The sequence below is a fragment of the Colias croceus genome, chromosome 19 (assembly GCF_905220415.1).
Source record: "Colias croceus chromosome 19, ilColCroc2.1".
Taxonomy (NCBI): domain Eukaryota; kingdom Metazoa; phylum Arthropoda; class Insecta; order Lepidoptera; family Pieridae; genus Colias; species Colias croceus.
Window position 1 is genome coordinate 3,219,200 of NC_059555.1, and position 15,078 is coordinate 3,234,277.

General features: G+C 31.8%; 2 protein-coding genes across 2 annotated transcripts in view; one reads left to right on the plus strand and one right to left on the minus strand.

Annotated features, from left to right (window-relative positions):
- LOC123700013 (fatty acid synthase-like) overlaps positions 1-3,375 on the minus strand; it is a 28,141-nt gene extending 24,766 nt beyond the window's left edge. The window contains exons 1-4 of the mRNA XM_045647098.1: positions 3,361-3,375; positions 1,844-1,984; positions 1,224-1,416; positions 498-618 (exon numbers count right to left, since the gene is read on the minus strand). Of these exons, the coding sequence (XP_045503054.1) occupies positions 498-618; positions 1,224-1,416; positions 1,844-1,984 (455 nt within the window). The 5' untranslated portion in view covers positions 3,361-3,375. The remainder of the gene's footprint in view (positions 1-497; positions 619-1,223; positions 1,417-1,843; positions 1,985-3,360) is intronic.
- A 4,014-nt stretch (positions 3,376-7,389) lies between these two features.
- Positions 7,390-11,195, plus strand: LOC123700407. The gene is made up of 3 exons (XM_045647617.1): positions 7,390-7,453; positions 7,877-8,097; positions 8,255-11,195. Exons 1-3 carry the CDS (start codon positions 7,406-7,408, stop codon positions 11,193-11,195), a joined length of 3,210 nt encoding a protein of 1,069 aa, XP_045503573.1. The 5' UTR covers positions 7,390-7,405.
- The last annotated feature ends 3,883 nt before the right edge of the window (positions 11,196-15,078 follow it).

The window sequence follows — 15,078 nt, forward strand, 5'->3', positions numbered from 1 at the left end:
CTTTTCAATGAAATTTTGTACAACTAATAAAAAGGTCACCTTTGAAATGTCAAAGGAGGTGAATAAACCTATTTATGAAATGGTTATTAATTACGCTATACGACTAATGTATTTTAGACCAAGGATTAACTAACTAAAAAAACTATAGAGCTAAAACAGGACCGGTCTATTGCCATAGATGGTCCTCTCGCGTTCAACCAATAGAAAACACGATTGGCGAACATACTTTTATTACATCTGTGAAATTTTAAGGACACATTAGATTTTTAATAGGTTAGATATTATTGTAACAAAAATAGTTCTACTGGCCGATGTTTTAAACCTCGCTGAAACTTATCCGTCTATTAAAAAATTACACGGCGTAATATAAGGTCACCTTCAAGATGTCAATGGTCAGACAATTACCTTGCAATTACCACATACCGTACTAAAATTGTATAAGACATGAAGTATTATAATATTGCATTAATTATTTCATGAAAGTGAAAGAAACTTACCCCATAATACCAAAACCAGTTTTCGTAGAAACAATGTAGAAAGCAGATTTTTCTGTCTCTGAAAAGCATGATCCTATATACACGCCGACCTTTTTGCCACTAAGCTGATCCGAATTCACACCTAAAATAGTAAGTCGAATATGACTTTATAGATAATTGTATGATGTAAAATATTATTACGAATATATTGATATATTATATTATTTACATTATGTTATTACGGGCACTAGAGAAAGTTTAAAACTAAGTGAAGTGAATCAAATTTGATATATAGAATATATTATCTAATTTATATGGTCATGATTCATGACTGTACAATAAAACCACAATAAAACCGAATTGACTACCTCACCAAAGCTATGATTTCTCAAAAAGGCTTCAAGAACTAAAAGTAAATCCTACTACTACCTTGAACAAATATCAACAAACAACAAATAATATCTTCTAGCCTTCTATATGACACGAATATAAATACAATAACATAAAAGTCTATTCATCCTGATTATTGAAGTGAAACTTCTTTATCGTGGTTGGAAAAAAATTTTGTGTAACATTTTTCCGTTACGCGCCATCTTTTTCTTATCCCTACCACGCGTGATTCGGCGTTTTTCTGTAAAGTTGCATATAGTAAATTATTTTTTGAAAATTAAGGTCATAGAGGAGTTACACTTCTTACGTACACTAGTACACGCGCACATTTTTTTTTCTACAGAGAATTTTTATTACCTGCATCATAAATAGCTTGAAATGACTGTTCCAGAAGTTTCCTGGACATCGAATCCATGTTGTTTCCAAGACGATAGTGCACTTTGAAGAACTGAGCGTCGAACAAATCCAACCCGGGCACTTTCCCCGTGTATTGGGCCACTTCAGGATGGTCATATTTCCAACGACAGTCTTCAGAGGAGACTGGATTTTTCTTTATAAAAAGTACAATACTTATTTAATGACTAGACTTTTTAAGAGAAGGGAAAATGCCTTTTGTGTTGAGTTTGAGTCGTTTCATCTCCGTAATGTTTAGGTATAGAATACTTAATAGAAGCTAACGCTAGTTTAGGTACAATTTCATTGAGAAAACTATTTTATGTTTCGTTCAGAATTTATTATTAAATACTATACTTTTATAATGTTCCGCTAATAATATAACTAAGGAAAAAGAGAGAAGTTTCCGAACGATGGCATTTTGCTTCTTTATCGTCAAACATATTCACAAATTAAAATATAAATCAATCGTCACACTCAAAATTTGATCAACTATATGAATATTATAGAAAGCTGGTTGTGAAAATTCGGTAAAAAACTAATGGACCGATTTAATAGAAGTATAAATAAATGTTTGAAATTACCTTATTATACAGTATGTCGGATAACTCCGGAACATTTTGAGACTGCGGGTACAGCCCGGATATTCCACTGATGACGACTTTCCCTCCGTCCGTCAACACCAGATTTTCAGCTGGAGACGATTCTTGAGGCTTCGGCGACATCTTTTAAGCAGAAAATATGTAAATTAAACAAACCACTTTATATTTTCTAAAATATTATAATTAAGAAAATTTATCTTTAATATTATAAAAAAAATCAAATAATCCTGGAAAGATCAGATTCAGAGTTAATTTACCCTTTTATTTTTCCCACGTCATATTATTATTTTAAATATTTAATACCCCTTCAGCTGTGGCGGCCATTTTGCACGGTTTCGCGCATCTGTGAAGGCCATTCTGCGTGGTCAGCGCGAAACCGTGCGAGTTATAAACAATGACGATATCTCTAAAATTTTGTAGGGAGCTACTTTGTATAACTAATATCGTTCGAATCGTTATGAAACAAGCTAATATATAAAAGATATCTTAGTCATAAATTACTTTGCAATAAATAAGTAATTCTAGCTTGAAATCAGGGTGAGCAATTTTTTTTAGTTCATTGTACAAAACTCGTTAAAAATAAATAAATAAATAATTATTCATACAAAAAGGTTTTATTGTATTTACAATAATACATATACAAACTCATTAAATAATAAAAACCATTCATTCCTATACATTTTTTTTTAAATACAAGGCTTACAAAAACATTAGCCATTCCGAGCGGCCGAGCGCCGGGCAAAAAATAGGGACCGTTAATTATTCTTCAATCCAAGTGGCTTAGGTTATTAACTTATATTAAAGTTCGGTTCTTATACTTGACTACAAAAGAGTTTTGGCTGTAAGAAGTTTTTATGTTACGAGAAATGAAACAACAAAAAAAGCACTTGAAAAAAGTACCTCTTGAACTTTGGATACCTGACAGGATGAATTCTGTTACATTTATTTGATGACAGATGTCATGATAAAGCATAGTGTTCATTTACGAATCGTTAAAACAATAAAAGACATATGAAACCTTTGTAAAACATTCCTAAAATCGATGACTAAACCCAATGACGCTGTCGGCGCTGCGCGCGAAATCGAGACGTTGGACGGTAACTTTTTAAAGCGCTAGAGACGCTCGTAGCTACGTTTTTGTTATGTAAACATGTGGATGTATGCCATCCTTGTTCTTCTGTTGATATTTTGTGTTAGTTTGAGTAGGAAAGATATAGTTTACGATATACAATTGTAAAAAATACGACAGAAGGTACGTCACGGTATAATCAAGCTCCAGGAGCGGGGTCCACAGATGCGATTTTTTTGACATCGTTCTTCTAAAGATTTTATAACAGACAAGGGGGTAATGTGAAATGTCAACAATAAAAATAATTAGAACATCGAAATTTCCAAATTGTACGTTATTTAAATAATTAAACACTGATTTTATGCACTTTGACTAGTTATTAATTTACCAGAGTATAAAAAGGATTAAAATCTATAAAAACCAAAGTTACCTTTGCAAAAATCCCTTTTTCAACACACTACTAATTATAGTGAGGATTCCTCGACAGGCACTCTTATTTATAGCCACGAATGCTTAAGAAATAATTTTATTCGTTTCGTTGAATATAGCAAATTATGTAAAATAGAGCACTGTTTATAAAGTTCAATTAAGTATTCTTTTAAATTTTAATGTAGTGTTCCGTATGAAAAAAATAAATGAACAACACAAAATAGCTATCCCGCCGAAATAATTTCGTTCGTAGTTAACTTTTTTAACACGCGTTCCTTTTTTAAAAATATATGCATTCTGTGACTGCCAGTGCTGACTTAAAATAAAGGAGGTTATATTATTTTCAAAAAGGTTTCGTCATTTTTAAATTGCAAACTTTAAAATAAATAAAAATATTTTTTTTTTATTAATAATTATTGTGCCTGTAATTGTTATATAGGTAGTATATTTTATTAGAATACAAAAAATCCACTTATAATTCTGAATGGCCGTCTACATAAACATAAATTTTTGCCCTGAAAAAAAAAACAGAAGATAAATATTCGAAAGTGTGAAATAACGAATGTGCTAAAATCGATATTATCAAAGTTTCTAATAAAGACATAAAAATATTATATCAACCTTAGGACAAAGGTAGGTAGGTAAGTACGGTACTTTGTAAGTTAGAGAAGAAAAAACAAAATATTAGAAAATAATTCTTAATGTTCATTGAGATATACATAATATGGAGACGACACCGCCTACATAGGCCATATGGCTTAACTTTTTTATTTGTTTTAAAGTGAAACGCATCAAATATGCCTTTCGTGGTGTCTCCTCCATACGTAGTAATATCATCTCAATGAATTTATATTTTTTTGGTTTTTATGGCATTCAAATGCTTTATAAAGTCGAGTCCCGCCTCGTGATCGATTTTTTTGTATTCCTTATAAATTTATATCATCTCAATATTAGTGATAATTAAATAAATAGTATTTTGATTGTTAGTCATGCGTTTTTGCCCATTGGGATACTATTACTACGTATGGAGACGACACAGCCTACATCACTTTAGTTCCGCTCAACATAGGTCAAATGGCCTCTCTGCACTCATTCGCTTTAGCGCGATGGTCGTGTTCATGTCTTGTTTGTTATAAAGCAAAAAATCATGAAACTTATCAAATATGCCCTCGAGTGTGTTACGATATTGCAGTAATAATTCAAGTAATGCGGCAAAATGCAAAGAAATTTGATATGAAAGATGTTTATTTATTAGATTAATTATATTTTTTTTTGTTACATTGATTGTTCTTAATTGATAATAGGCAGAATATTTACGAAGTTTCGCCTCTATGGCGGTGAGTCGATGACATCGCTTAATCTATGACTCACTAGCCGCCCCGCGCCGCCGCCGCGGCCGCGCTTGGCGCACAGATTTTCTTCGTGGTGTCTCCTCTATACGTAGTAATAAAACTCAATGTTTCTGCAACGTTTCTGCGTATGTTAAGGAGTTACACCTACTATAAAATTTTCTTCAAATAGTTTTAAAATCAAAATCAGTTAATCTATATTTTATATTGACGTGCTTGACCCCGAATGAAGAACAAATACCTACCTCTATTACGATCTACATACTACGCAATTACAAATTACAAGCAAAATACGTATAATTGACTTGAATATAGTTAGGTATTCATGAATTATAGGTTCAAAGGTGTCAATCATTACCCCGAGCATAACAGTTGCGTGTTAATGTTTTTGCTGCAAAAAAAATAATTAAAAACTACTACCTACCTACTTGTCTGTTTTTGGATACAAAATGCACAGATTATAATATTGTAACATATGCAAAAATTATTTATTGCCTAATAAAATAAAATAAAATGATCACGTTGTATGTAATAAAATACCCAATACCCATATAATATGTTTTGTGTATTATTGTATGGATAAGGTTGGGTGGATTATTTTAAAACGCTTATTTTTATAATGATATACCTACATAATGTTTCTTTTATTCTTTGACTGGGTCTCTGAACTCTGAAAATCCATCCATTCTTAAAATATGAATTGTTGAATTTTTTCATTTTCATTACTGCATTTTTTCATTTATGGAATATAAATAATTAATTTATTCGTGTGTATATTTCACATCAATTTATATAAAACTAGCTTCCGCCCGCGACTCCGTCCGCGCGGATGTCGGTCTTCGCGTGGATGGTTTATATTTTCTCCATTTTGAGTAACTCTGAAAATGATATCTTATAAATACATATCTATTGGACCCAAATACGGCTAGGCTTATAATAATATGCAACGTGTGTTCGCGGTTCTACGGAACAACGTCTATGGATAAAACTGAAAAATTAAGATTATTTTTTTTCTACGTATTTTTTCAGGATAAAAAGTATCCTATTTTACGCCCAGGATAATAAGGTATAATTATACCAAGTTTCATCGAAATCGAACCGGTAGTTTTCACGTGATGTCTTCACATACAGACAGACAGACAGACAGACAGACAGACAGACAGACAGACAGACAAAAAATTTTTTAATCACATATTTGGGTTTGGTATCGATCCAGTAACACCCCCTGCTATTTATTTTTTCAATATTTTCAATGTACAGAATTGACCCTTCTACAGATTTATTATATGTATAGATGTTCTGTAAAAACTTACTGAATCGTTTCTTTATGTCTACTTCTCCTAGCTTGAAACTATGTAGGTAGATAGTACATCTACATAGTTTCAAATCTAGAAATCTGTTCATTCAAACCCATCGTCGAGTATTCTTCCTAGGGCTGATTTTTCAATCCTTGGTTAAATTTTATTCGTCGAATACCATTTCAAAAATATATTCAATTGTCTGTACCTATTTGACAGTTTATTTATTTATTTATTTATTTATTTACTCTTTATTGTACCACAGTCTTATAAAATAAAAGTACAACAAAACCATTCAAAATGTACAAATGGCGGCCTTATGGCTCTAAGCCAGTTTACAGGTAGGTAACACTTTAAAATGTTCGTGTAATACTTTTTTGGACTGATAAATTTTAATCAAGGATTGAAAATCGGTGCCTAATGTAAATACAGCCCTGAATGGTAGGACGGAAAACTGTTAATAAAAAAAAATGTGATTTGTATTGATTTTGCTTGGTATCTGGAATCTTAAATAAGAAATGTAGACATCATTGTAGCGTAAAATGAACCCTTAATCATGTGTCAAATACATGTAATAGTGCTAATCTTAGCTAATTTTCTTGAATGTGGGATTGTGGATACAATTAATGACTTTCATATTTATGGCATTTTAAAATTTAAGCGCCTGTAGAAATTGATAGGCAAGTATTCGAAATCGAATGGTTAATATATTTTTATGGAAGGCGATTACAATGTAAAAAATTAAAAGCAATGTTATTTTAATTTGTCCTGAATTCAAATGAAATGTATAATCCTTACCTGATCTATAGGGAATGAAAATATTTAGTGTCATTAGTACTTATGGAAATTTTTATGAAAACCCATTTTTAGGCTTCTCTTATACTTTTGTATTCCTATATATCTAGTCTCGAGAGAAAAACTTACTTAATTGTTAAAATACTTCATTGTCTGTTCCTCGTCTTCATTATTTCTATTCATTTAATGCTTACCTACTTATAGAAAACTCATGAATTTTCCAAATCAATTTTTAATTTCTCATTCAATACCATGGTTTGTAACCATTATAACATTTAAAAACAAACATTTTATTGTACAACTATAAAATCATAGTAACATAATGTTAATAAAACTAAATAAATAAAAATTTAACAAACACAAATAACAATCAAAACCAAAGTAAATTCGTAGTTGTGATTATCGTTACTGTTTCTCAAATAAGTAGGTTAAACAGCAGAAAGTCACGTATAACTTTTGAATCACATAATTAATGTCATATCAATATTTTATAATCATTTTATAAGATTAATAAGATCAGTGATAAGGCTTCTCTCTACTATATAATATTTATTTGAGGATGAATCTCAATTGATATTTTAATTCGAATGTAACGACTAGTGAAATGTGGAAGTGTGTGGGTTTAATGCTCTTTATAGGGCAATGGATCATAGTGAGTACCTACACAATTTTAGTGTTCTAGTGCTTTTTCATACCAAACTTTATTAATATTTTGTGTGTCAACTAGTATACAAACCCTGTCTCTTTTAAATCAATATTTATCATTGTATTCATTAAAATTACATCAATTTCATTGTATTTTTATATGAATTAAATAAAAATAACAACTAATAATACCTCCAAATAAGATTTTTAACACTGTGATAATCACGTGATAATTTATGTCTGATATCTTTTCTCATCACATTGACATCGTATTTATACTATTTGAATAGATTTTTACAAATTATTTATTAAAATACTTTACGATAAGTTTGACTTCAAAACTACTGTAAACTTCGATCTCTATCTACTTATAATTCCATCATTAAGTAAATCATTACCTACATTTTAGATTTTTGTTCTATTCTTAAAGGTAACCTCAGACCCAGTGACCAATGAAGATGAAATTTCACGATATGCCCGAAAGGCGGGTGATTGCTGCCCATGTCCAGAGTCCACCTCACGACACAGTGACATAGAACATAGTGCTTCTGAAAATGTGAACGTCATGACCTGCCCTTGTAACTCACGAAATTCTGATTCAGACACAGCACCATCTATTTTGTCTCCAAGCACTGTCCAATCTTTTACAAGGTAATGTTTTAAAATCTGATTGTATAATCTTTAGAAGCGAATGTTTCATTGATTATTATTGGCTTATTTTTTACCGTACAGATTTTATACATAAGTAATCCTTATAATGAAAATACATAAATGAATTACCTTTTAATTTACAATCTTAATTTTACAGACAATCTGAACAAAATGGAGAATCAAAGCCAATACTAGAACCAGAAGGTGATCTTGCTCCGTCTATGTTAGAAACTGTTCGCGAAGATACTGAAGAAGAGCATCAAGAAGCAATATCTCGAGATGCAGGAAGAAGTGTAATACAAAGCGTTGACCGCAATGCGTTGATTGATGATGAAGTTAGTCAAGCAAACGCACGCGAAAATATTGACATGGATACTGTACCGGAAGCATCTAATAATCAAGAAAGAAGATGTGTTTCTCCTTCGTCTGATGATTATCGATTAACCAACAGGGATTCTTTGTCTAGTGTATTAGATATGAATTATGCACCAAGTAACTTATATAATAACTTACACTTACCCGAAGAACTAACTTTTCCTGTGACTCCTGTTCAAGAGCTTTCATTTTCACCTAGTGATATTCAAAATCGTTTCTTGCCACTTAATGGATTGAATCCTTTTGCAAGAAGGGCAGGGCTGCCCGCACTTTATACAAGACCATTATTAACTGCACAAAGTCCTATAGATTTAAATAATCTTTTGAATTTAAGAAATGTAGAACTTGTTCCTCCACGAAGAGTTGCAATTGCGAGAGAACCTGAAGAGCCTGAAGAAATTTCTTATAATATTATGAACAATCGCAATTTTGAACCTGCTACGGATTCAAGCATTAATGTTGTAAACAAAACTCCAAAAATTTCAAACACTAATGATAACTTCGATTGTGGACCTCATGGAAGCGAATCTTCAATTCCAAATCATTCCGGGAACTCTCTTAGAATGACTGATCATTCGACGGATCAAAATCGAAACATTTTCAATATATTAACGTCACCAAATCAGTCAAATAAGGAGAAATATGTAAGTCCTGATATATCAATAAGGGATAACGTATTAAAAACATTGGAAGACTTCAGGCAAGCCAATACCATGATGCATGATAATTTACGATCTAGTTTGGACAATGTATTAAAACCGGAAAATCGAGAACCTTCAAATTATTTTAAAGAGGACCGTTCAAGTAATTCTTTTAAAACTATTGCAAGCATGGAAGATTTACATGACAAGATGCTTTTTAATAATCACGAAGTCATTAAAACAATGGATAAATCGAATAACAATTTAAATAACATGAATATAAACCAAAAAAAGTGGGTAAATGACGAGGAGAACATGCGAACACCTACAAAATTCGATGACAGGAATGGTGATTTTGAAAGGGATTCTTCAAATCTGGAAACATGTGTCATACATGACCGTTCAAATAAAAGTCCGCAACATTTTTATACTCAAAATAATGAAATGAGAACAGCAGCTAGCGAGCCCAACTACGCACATCAATATTCACATGATATTAAAAATTTTCGGAATTCTTTCAGCAATGTAATGTCAAACGATCCTTTAGAGGATATAGATCTTGATATTTTTCAGTATCAACCTGCTTTACACGGCATCAATGGTTTAAAAAATCTTCGATTGCCTCAACTTAATATGAAGTCTTATAAAGCGCAACTTCACGTACCAAATTCATTAAATTTAAAACCTGTTAAACTGCAAAAGACACTAAGAAGAGGTAGTGATATTTTAGGTGCTACTTTATCAATGAAACCACACAAAACAAAAAAGGCATTTGGATTACTTAATAAAAATATGAGATCATCACAAAATGAACCCAGGTCTTTCGGAATTCCAAATATTGAAGATATTCGATCATATTTAGAAAATAGTGCTCCCAATATTTTGAACTTACCTTTCATGAACCTCGGTTCCCATGATGAATGCGGATCGGGAAATATATTAGGTAGCGCAAATGAAAATTTGAGATCATTTGCTGAAAATGCTATAGCTAATGTTCAGGATACTTTAGATAATACGTTCAGAGAAGGTAACATTAGAGATAACCCTCTTATAGGAGATACAATTTTAAACCCTAGTGATGTTATTGAAACAATCACTGAAGCACGTGAGGACGCTAATGATAAATTACGTAATTTTCAATTAGATTTGAATGACAGACTGCAGAGAATTCATCAAAGTTTAATTAGTCAATCAAGAATTCCATCACCATCAATCTTACAACACCGTGAAAGTAAACCATATACTTCCCGCCTCGAACAAGGTAAAATTAAATATAATCCCAATAAAATGTTATCAAATTCTAAGGACAATAAATATGCTTCTACATTTAGATCAGTTACTACTTCACAAAATAGTCCAACTTTTTCATCAATAAGTTCAACTTCTCCAATTAGTCGCCGTACATCAACTAAATCTTTATCTGCAAATAAAGGCAATAACTTTGCGCAACTTGGTCAAAAATTAGACTCAAAACGACCGCTTTCTTTACACGAAAGATTGAATTTAGCTAAAGAAAGCAAAGACATCATTTCATTCACTACGAAGAAACCACCAATACGAGAATCGTTGCAAAAAATTAAACCTTTGTCTGCTCGAAACCCTACAACAGCACTGAAAAAAGAAAACCAACCGGCTCAATCAAGAAGAGTTTCACCTCAAATGAGAGCATCACCGAGAAAACAAATAGGCAGGGAGCCAAAGACATCACCTAGTGAAGTTATATACACAAAAATTCCTTCTACAAGTAGAATGTCACCAAAAGAGTCCTTGTGTGAAGAAAATAATGAACAAACATTAGGCGAATCGTTACAAGTTAAAAGTTCAAGACCGGCTGTAGAGCCAAGACCAAGAAGTTCGGGAAGGAATTCCATCTTGCCAAATATTGCTGAAAATACATTCTTATCCAAAGTAAAAGAAGCTGTGGCGCCGAAACATTTGGAACGTGCGGTTTCAAGGAACAGTAATAATGATACACCTTCCAACTATGATATAGCTCTTTCTGCTTCAGAAATAAAAGGAAAAAGTATCGAACCATCCACAGACATATCTTTTAATTGCAAAATGGTATGTTCAAAATCTTGACATTGTGAATTAAATAAATGTCCAGGTATTCATAATAAATTGTAAATATTATAATTAATGATATACGATTTAAAGAATGTATAGTAATGGTAGGTGTATATCAATGTTGTGATGAGTAAAATTAAACTTGATAAAGAATAAGCTATAAATAAATGTTTAATTTTATTATTTTGTTCACTTTCCAAACCTTCTGAGCAAATTGGCTGTTAATAGGTTACTACCACAATAATTCGATCGAATAATCGATATATGACTATTATCAGAAAAAATTTGTATGAATAATCAAAGGGGCTAGAATATCTTCTAACTCTCGCGCTCATGCGATAGCGATTGCGATTAATGCATTCCCTTGTAGGTAATTGTAAGGAAATAAACTAAAATTGAAACATTGATAAAGTTAAAATATATTATTAGTAGTATAACATGAAAATCCAATCCCACCGAAAATATTTTCATGTAAAATGTTGCCAAGACGAGCCCATATGACTCGCACTGTCAAAAAGTTATCAGATCTCATGTAGAGCCAAGCTTCTAACACTACACGCCCTAACTCTACAAGGCCTAACTTCACAAACTCTACATCTTAGTCAAAATATGTGGCTTGGCCATTTCGCTACATTCACATCGGCGTAAGGTGAAAAATTAATTCACTGTTCATTACTTTTGTGTTATACAATAGTTCTTGTAGTAACGAACGGCCAAGCTCTTTGCTCGTCTTGGCGGGGGCACTACCGTGCCCCCAGAAAGCGCACGACCTATAAAAAGATACTAAATGATATCACCATTTTCAATACCAGTCTCCGCATAGTAAGTACATCTAGAGCTACGTAGTAAAAATAATAATACGATTTAATCAATTAAGTTTTACACAAGCTATCGTGTTTCAACCGAACAGTGATCAAAAACGATTTATGTTTGCCCTCTGATTTTCGATTTTTCATATATAATTGTAAAAATAATATAAAAATCAACTCCCCGGTATGTTTTTAAATATTTAATTGTTTACGCATGATTTTAAAGTATATCATTAATTATAATTGAAATTAAAACAAGACGCGTGTCAATAATGAAAAACAAAAGTGTCGTACATCGTTTTTGATGTATTTTCTCTGTATAAATAAACTAGCTGTGCCCCGCGGTTTTACCGCATTGTTCCGCTCTTATTGGTCTTAGCGCGATGATTTAATATAGCCTTCTTCGATAACTAAATAATTTTTCAAATCGGATCAGTAGTTCCTGAGATTAGCCCGTTCAAACAAACAAACAAAAACTATTTAAACCTGCTTTTCGTAAAAGTTTAATTAATTGCTTACAGGACTTTATGATTCTTTACTTGCTTTACGCCGGCGGCTTCACCCGCGCCCGCTTGGTCAAAAAATCGACCAAATCGGCCCAATAGCTGTTGATGTAGTATGTAGAAGAAGGGACAGAAGGACAGACAGACATACGTTCATATTTACAATATTAGTTAGAATAATAGACTTCCAATAATAAATTATTATGATTCATCTTATATTATTTGTTTAAAATATGAATAACGATAAACTTATATTTTCATTTCCCAAGACAACAATTTAGACTTGATTTACTGAAAATTCGTACTACTTTATTACGTGGTTTAAAGAAACAGAATTATGTTAGTTTATCATACTTGAATCAGTGAACGAAGTTGGTGAACGAACTCATTTATGAATAAATAATATTTAAACTTAAGAATTCTTATTACCAAAATATGAATACGGCTAAATTAACACAGTAGGCACGAAAAATTATAATAAAATTAGCATGGTAATAAAATATTATCGTCTACGTTACTTTACGTAAAGCTCTATGAATATCAATAATTATTTTGAATAATGAAAACATTTTTTTGTGTTGGATAGTGATTATCTATCTACTTTCCAATAATTATTATCCTTTTATCGAAGCTTATGGTCTATTTTACTAATGTCACCGTTGGGGTAATAGGAGCCGGGAAGCAACATAAAATGTTTGAAAGTTAAAAATGAAATACACACAATATAATATTATCATTCTTATAAAGAAAATCTCATAATGATCCTATGATAACTTCTTAAATAAATTCTCATGCCTGGTTTTATTATTTTAACCGCCTTGAATAAAATATTCGCCCGCATTTAGAGATATTATGTATAAATTCATGTAGAGTTTTGCTTCATTATATGTATATTGTATATATATTATATACATCTATTGAAAACATATCAAACCATTGAGAAAATTAGCTAAGCGTTAAAATTTAAATTAAAGCAATGCTATATCTAGTCTGAATTGTCTCACGCTGACGGCACGCGTACCGTCAGCACTGATGACTGAGATAATATCAACTTCTAGGAAGCGTTTTTGAAAGACAAGTAGCTCAACGAGCAGGTTGATCTGCCCCCCTTAGACAAGTGGCTTTCTATTAGCGTAAAGCGCAGCGCTGATAGCTACGCGACGGTTAGCATCGCTCGTAGACCTGCGTAGCGGTCAGCGCTCACGATCGCACAAGCTCCTCTGCTTTCAAGTAGCGCTCTAGTGTCGTGCTGAGCGATGGCCGAGCGGACATCATCAGCGTGTAGAAATTTGTATGTGTGACGTTTCAGTATCAGCACAGTACTGAAACGTCTCGCGCTGACCCTCGGCGCCAGTAAGCTACGCGCCGAGCTGTCAGCGCCGATGATTAGCATGAGACTTAATTCAGTCATAAAGATATAAACCCTATAACTTGGTTTGCCTTATACGTTCACGTTAAAACACTTCGTTCTAAGGATTAAAATTACAGATACATGCGACCATGTTAAAAGTTGTAGACTTGTTCAAAATAACCTGAAATGAATGCACTGAAGTGAACCAAATAAAGCCTCTAGTGGAATGCGAATAAAATATACCTATACATACTGATACATAATTATTTTTATATAATAAATATATTTTCTGACGAGATTGCTTTTTTTCTGATATTAACCGTCATTTTTTCAGTCCTCGCACACGCTAAATGCGACCCTTTGATAAAAAAAAATGTTATAAATATTCATTCCGTTTTATTTACATAAATAATTGCGTCAGGGAATTAAATATTTATATATGTTGGTAATTTAAATTTAAAAAATAAGTAATGCTAATGTCGGGTCTTCACGAATACATTTATAAACAAAAGTAAATAAATAAAAAACACTGAATTTGAATTATAAAAATGCATTTGTTTACTTTGAAAGTTTACGTAATGTGACCATCCGTCTACATTTAGACGAGAATGTTGTTTCTATAGCAAATTAACTATAATAATTATATATTATATAAATATAGATAATTATTATCTATCCCGTTGTCACAATAAGAAAAAAATCGTTCCGCAAATAAAAAGCAACCAATGAAATTTTTATGGTCAACTAGTAATTTTCCTAGCTTTTGTTCTATTTTTTCAGGGTTAAGTGATCGTGTAGTATGAATTATAATTTTTCGTTGTTATAATCCAAATTTATTCATCGCGTCCCACTTGGAAACAAAAAAAAATGGTCACTTGAGCCACGTGCAAGTCATTGATAAGGAAACATATTTTAAGGTGATTACTTTATGTACTTACAAACATTGTCTTCTGACAATGTAAAAATAATATTTTTAATGAAAGTAAAAAAAATAACGAAATGTTTTTATTTTTTATTAAAGGCCGTAAAATGAGCAATAATTCTTCCATTTACAGTATTACAAAATTCTTCATGGATTTTTAGATTACTGATGCAATACCAAATAACCCTAGACTATGTTTATGTGTGTCCGTTTATCTGTCCATAAACACATACTGTGTTAAAATTCATTGGCTTTTCAAACCAATCTATAACGGATCATTAATTCCTACTTCTGTATAAACATGCTAATTAGA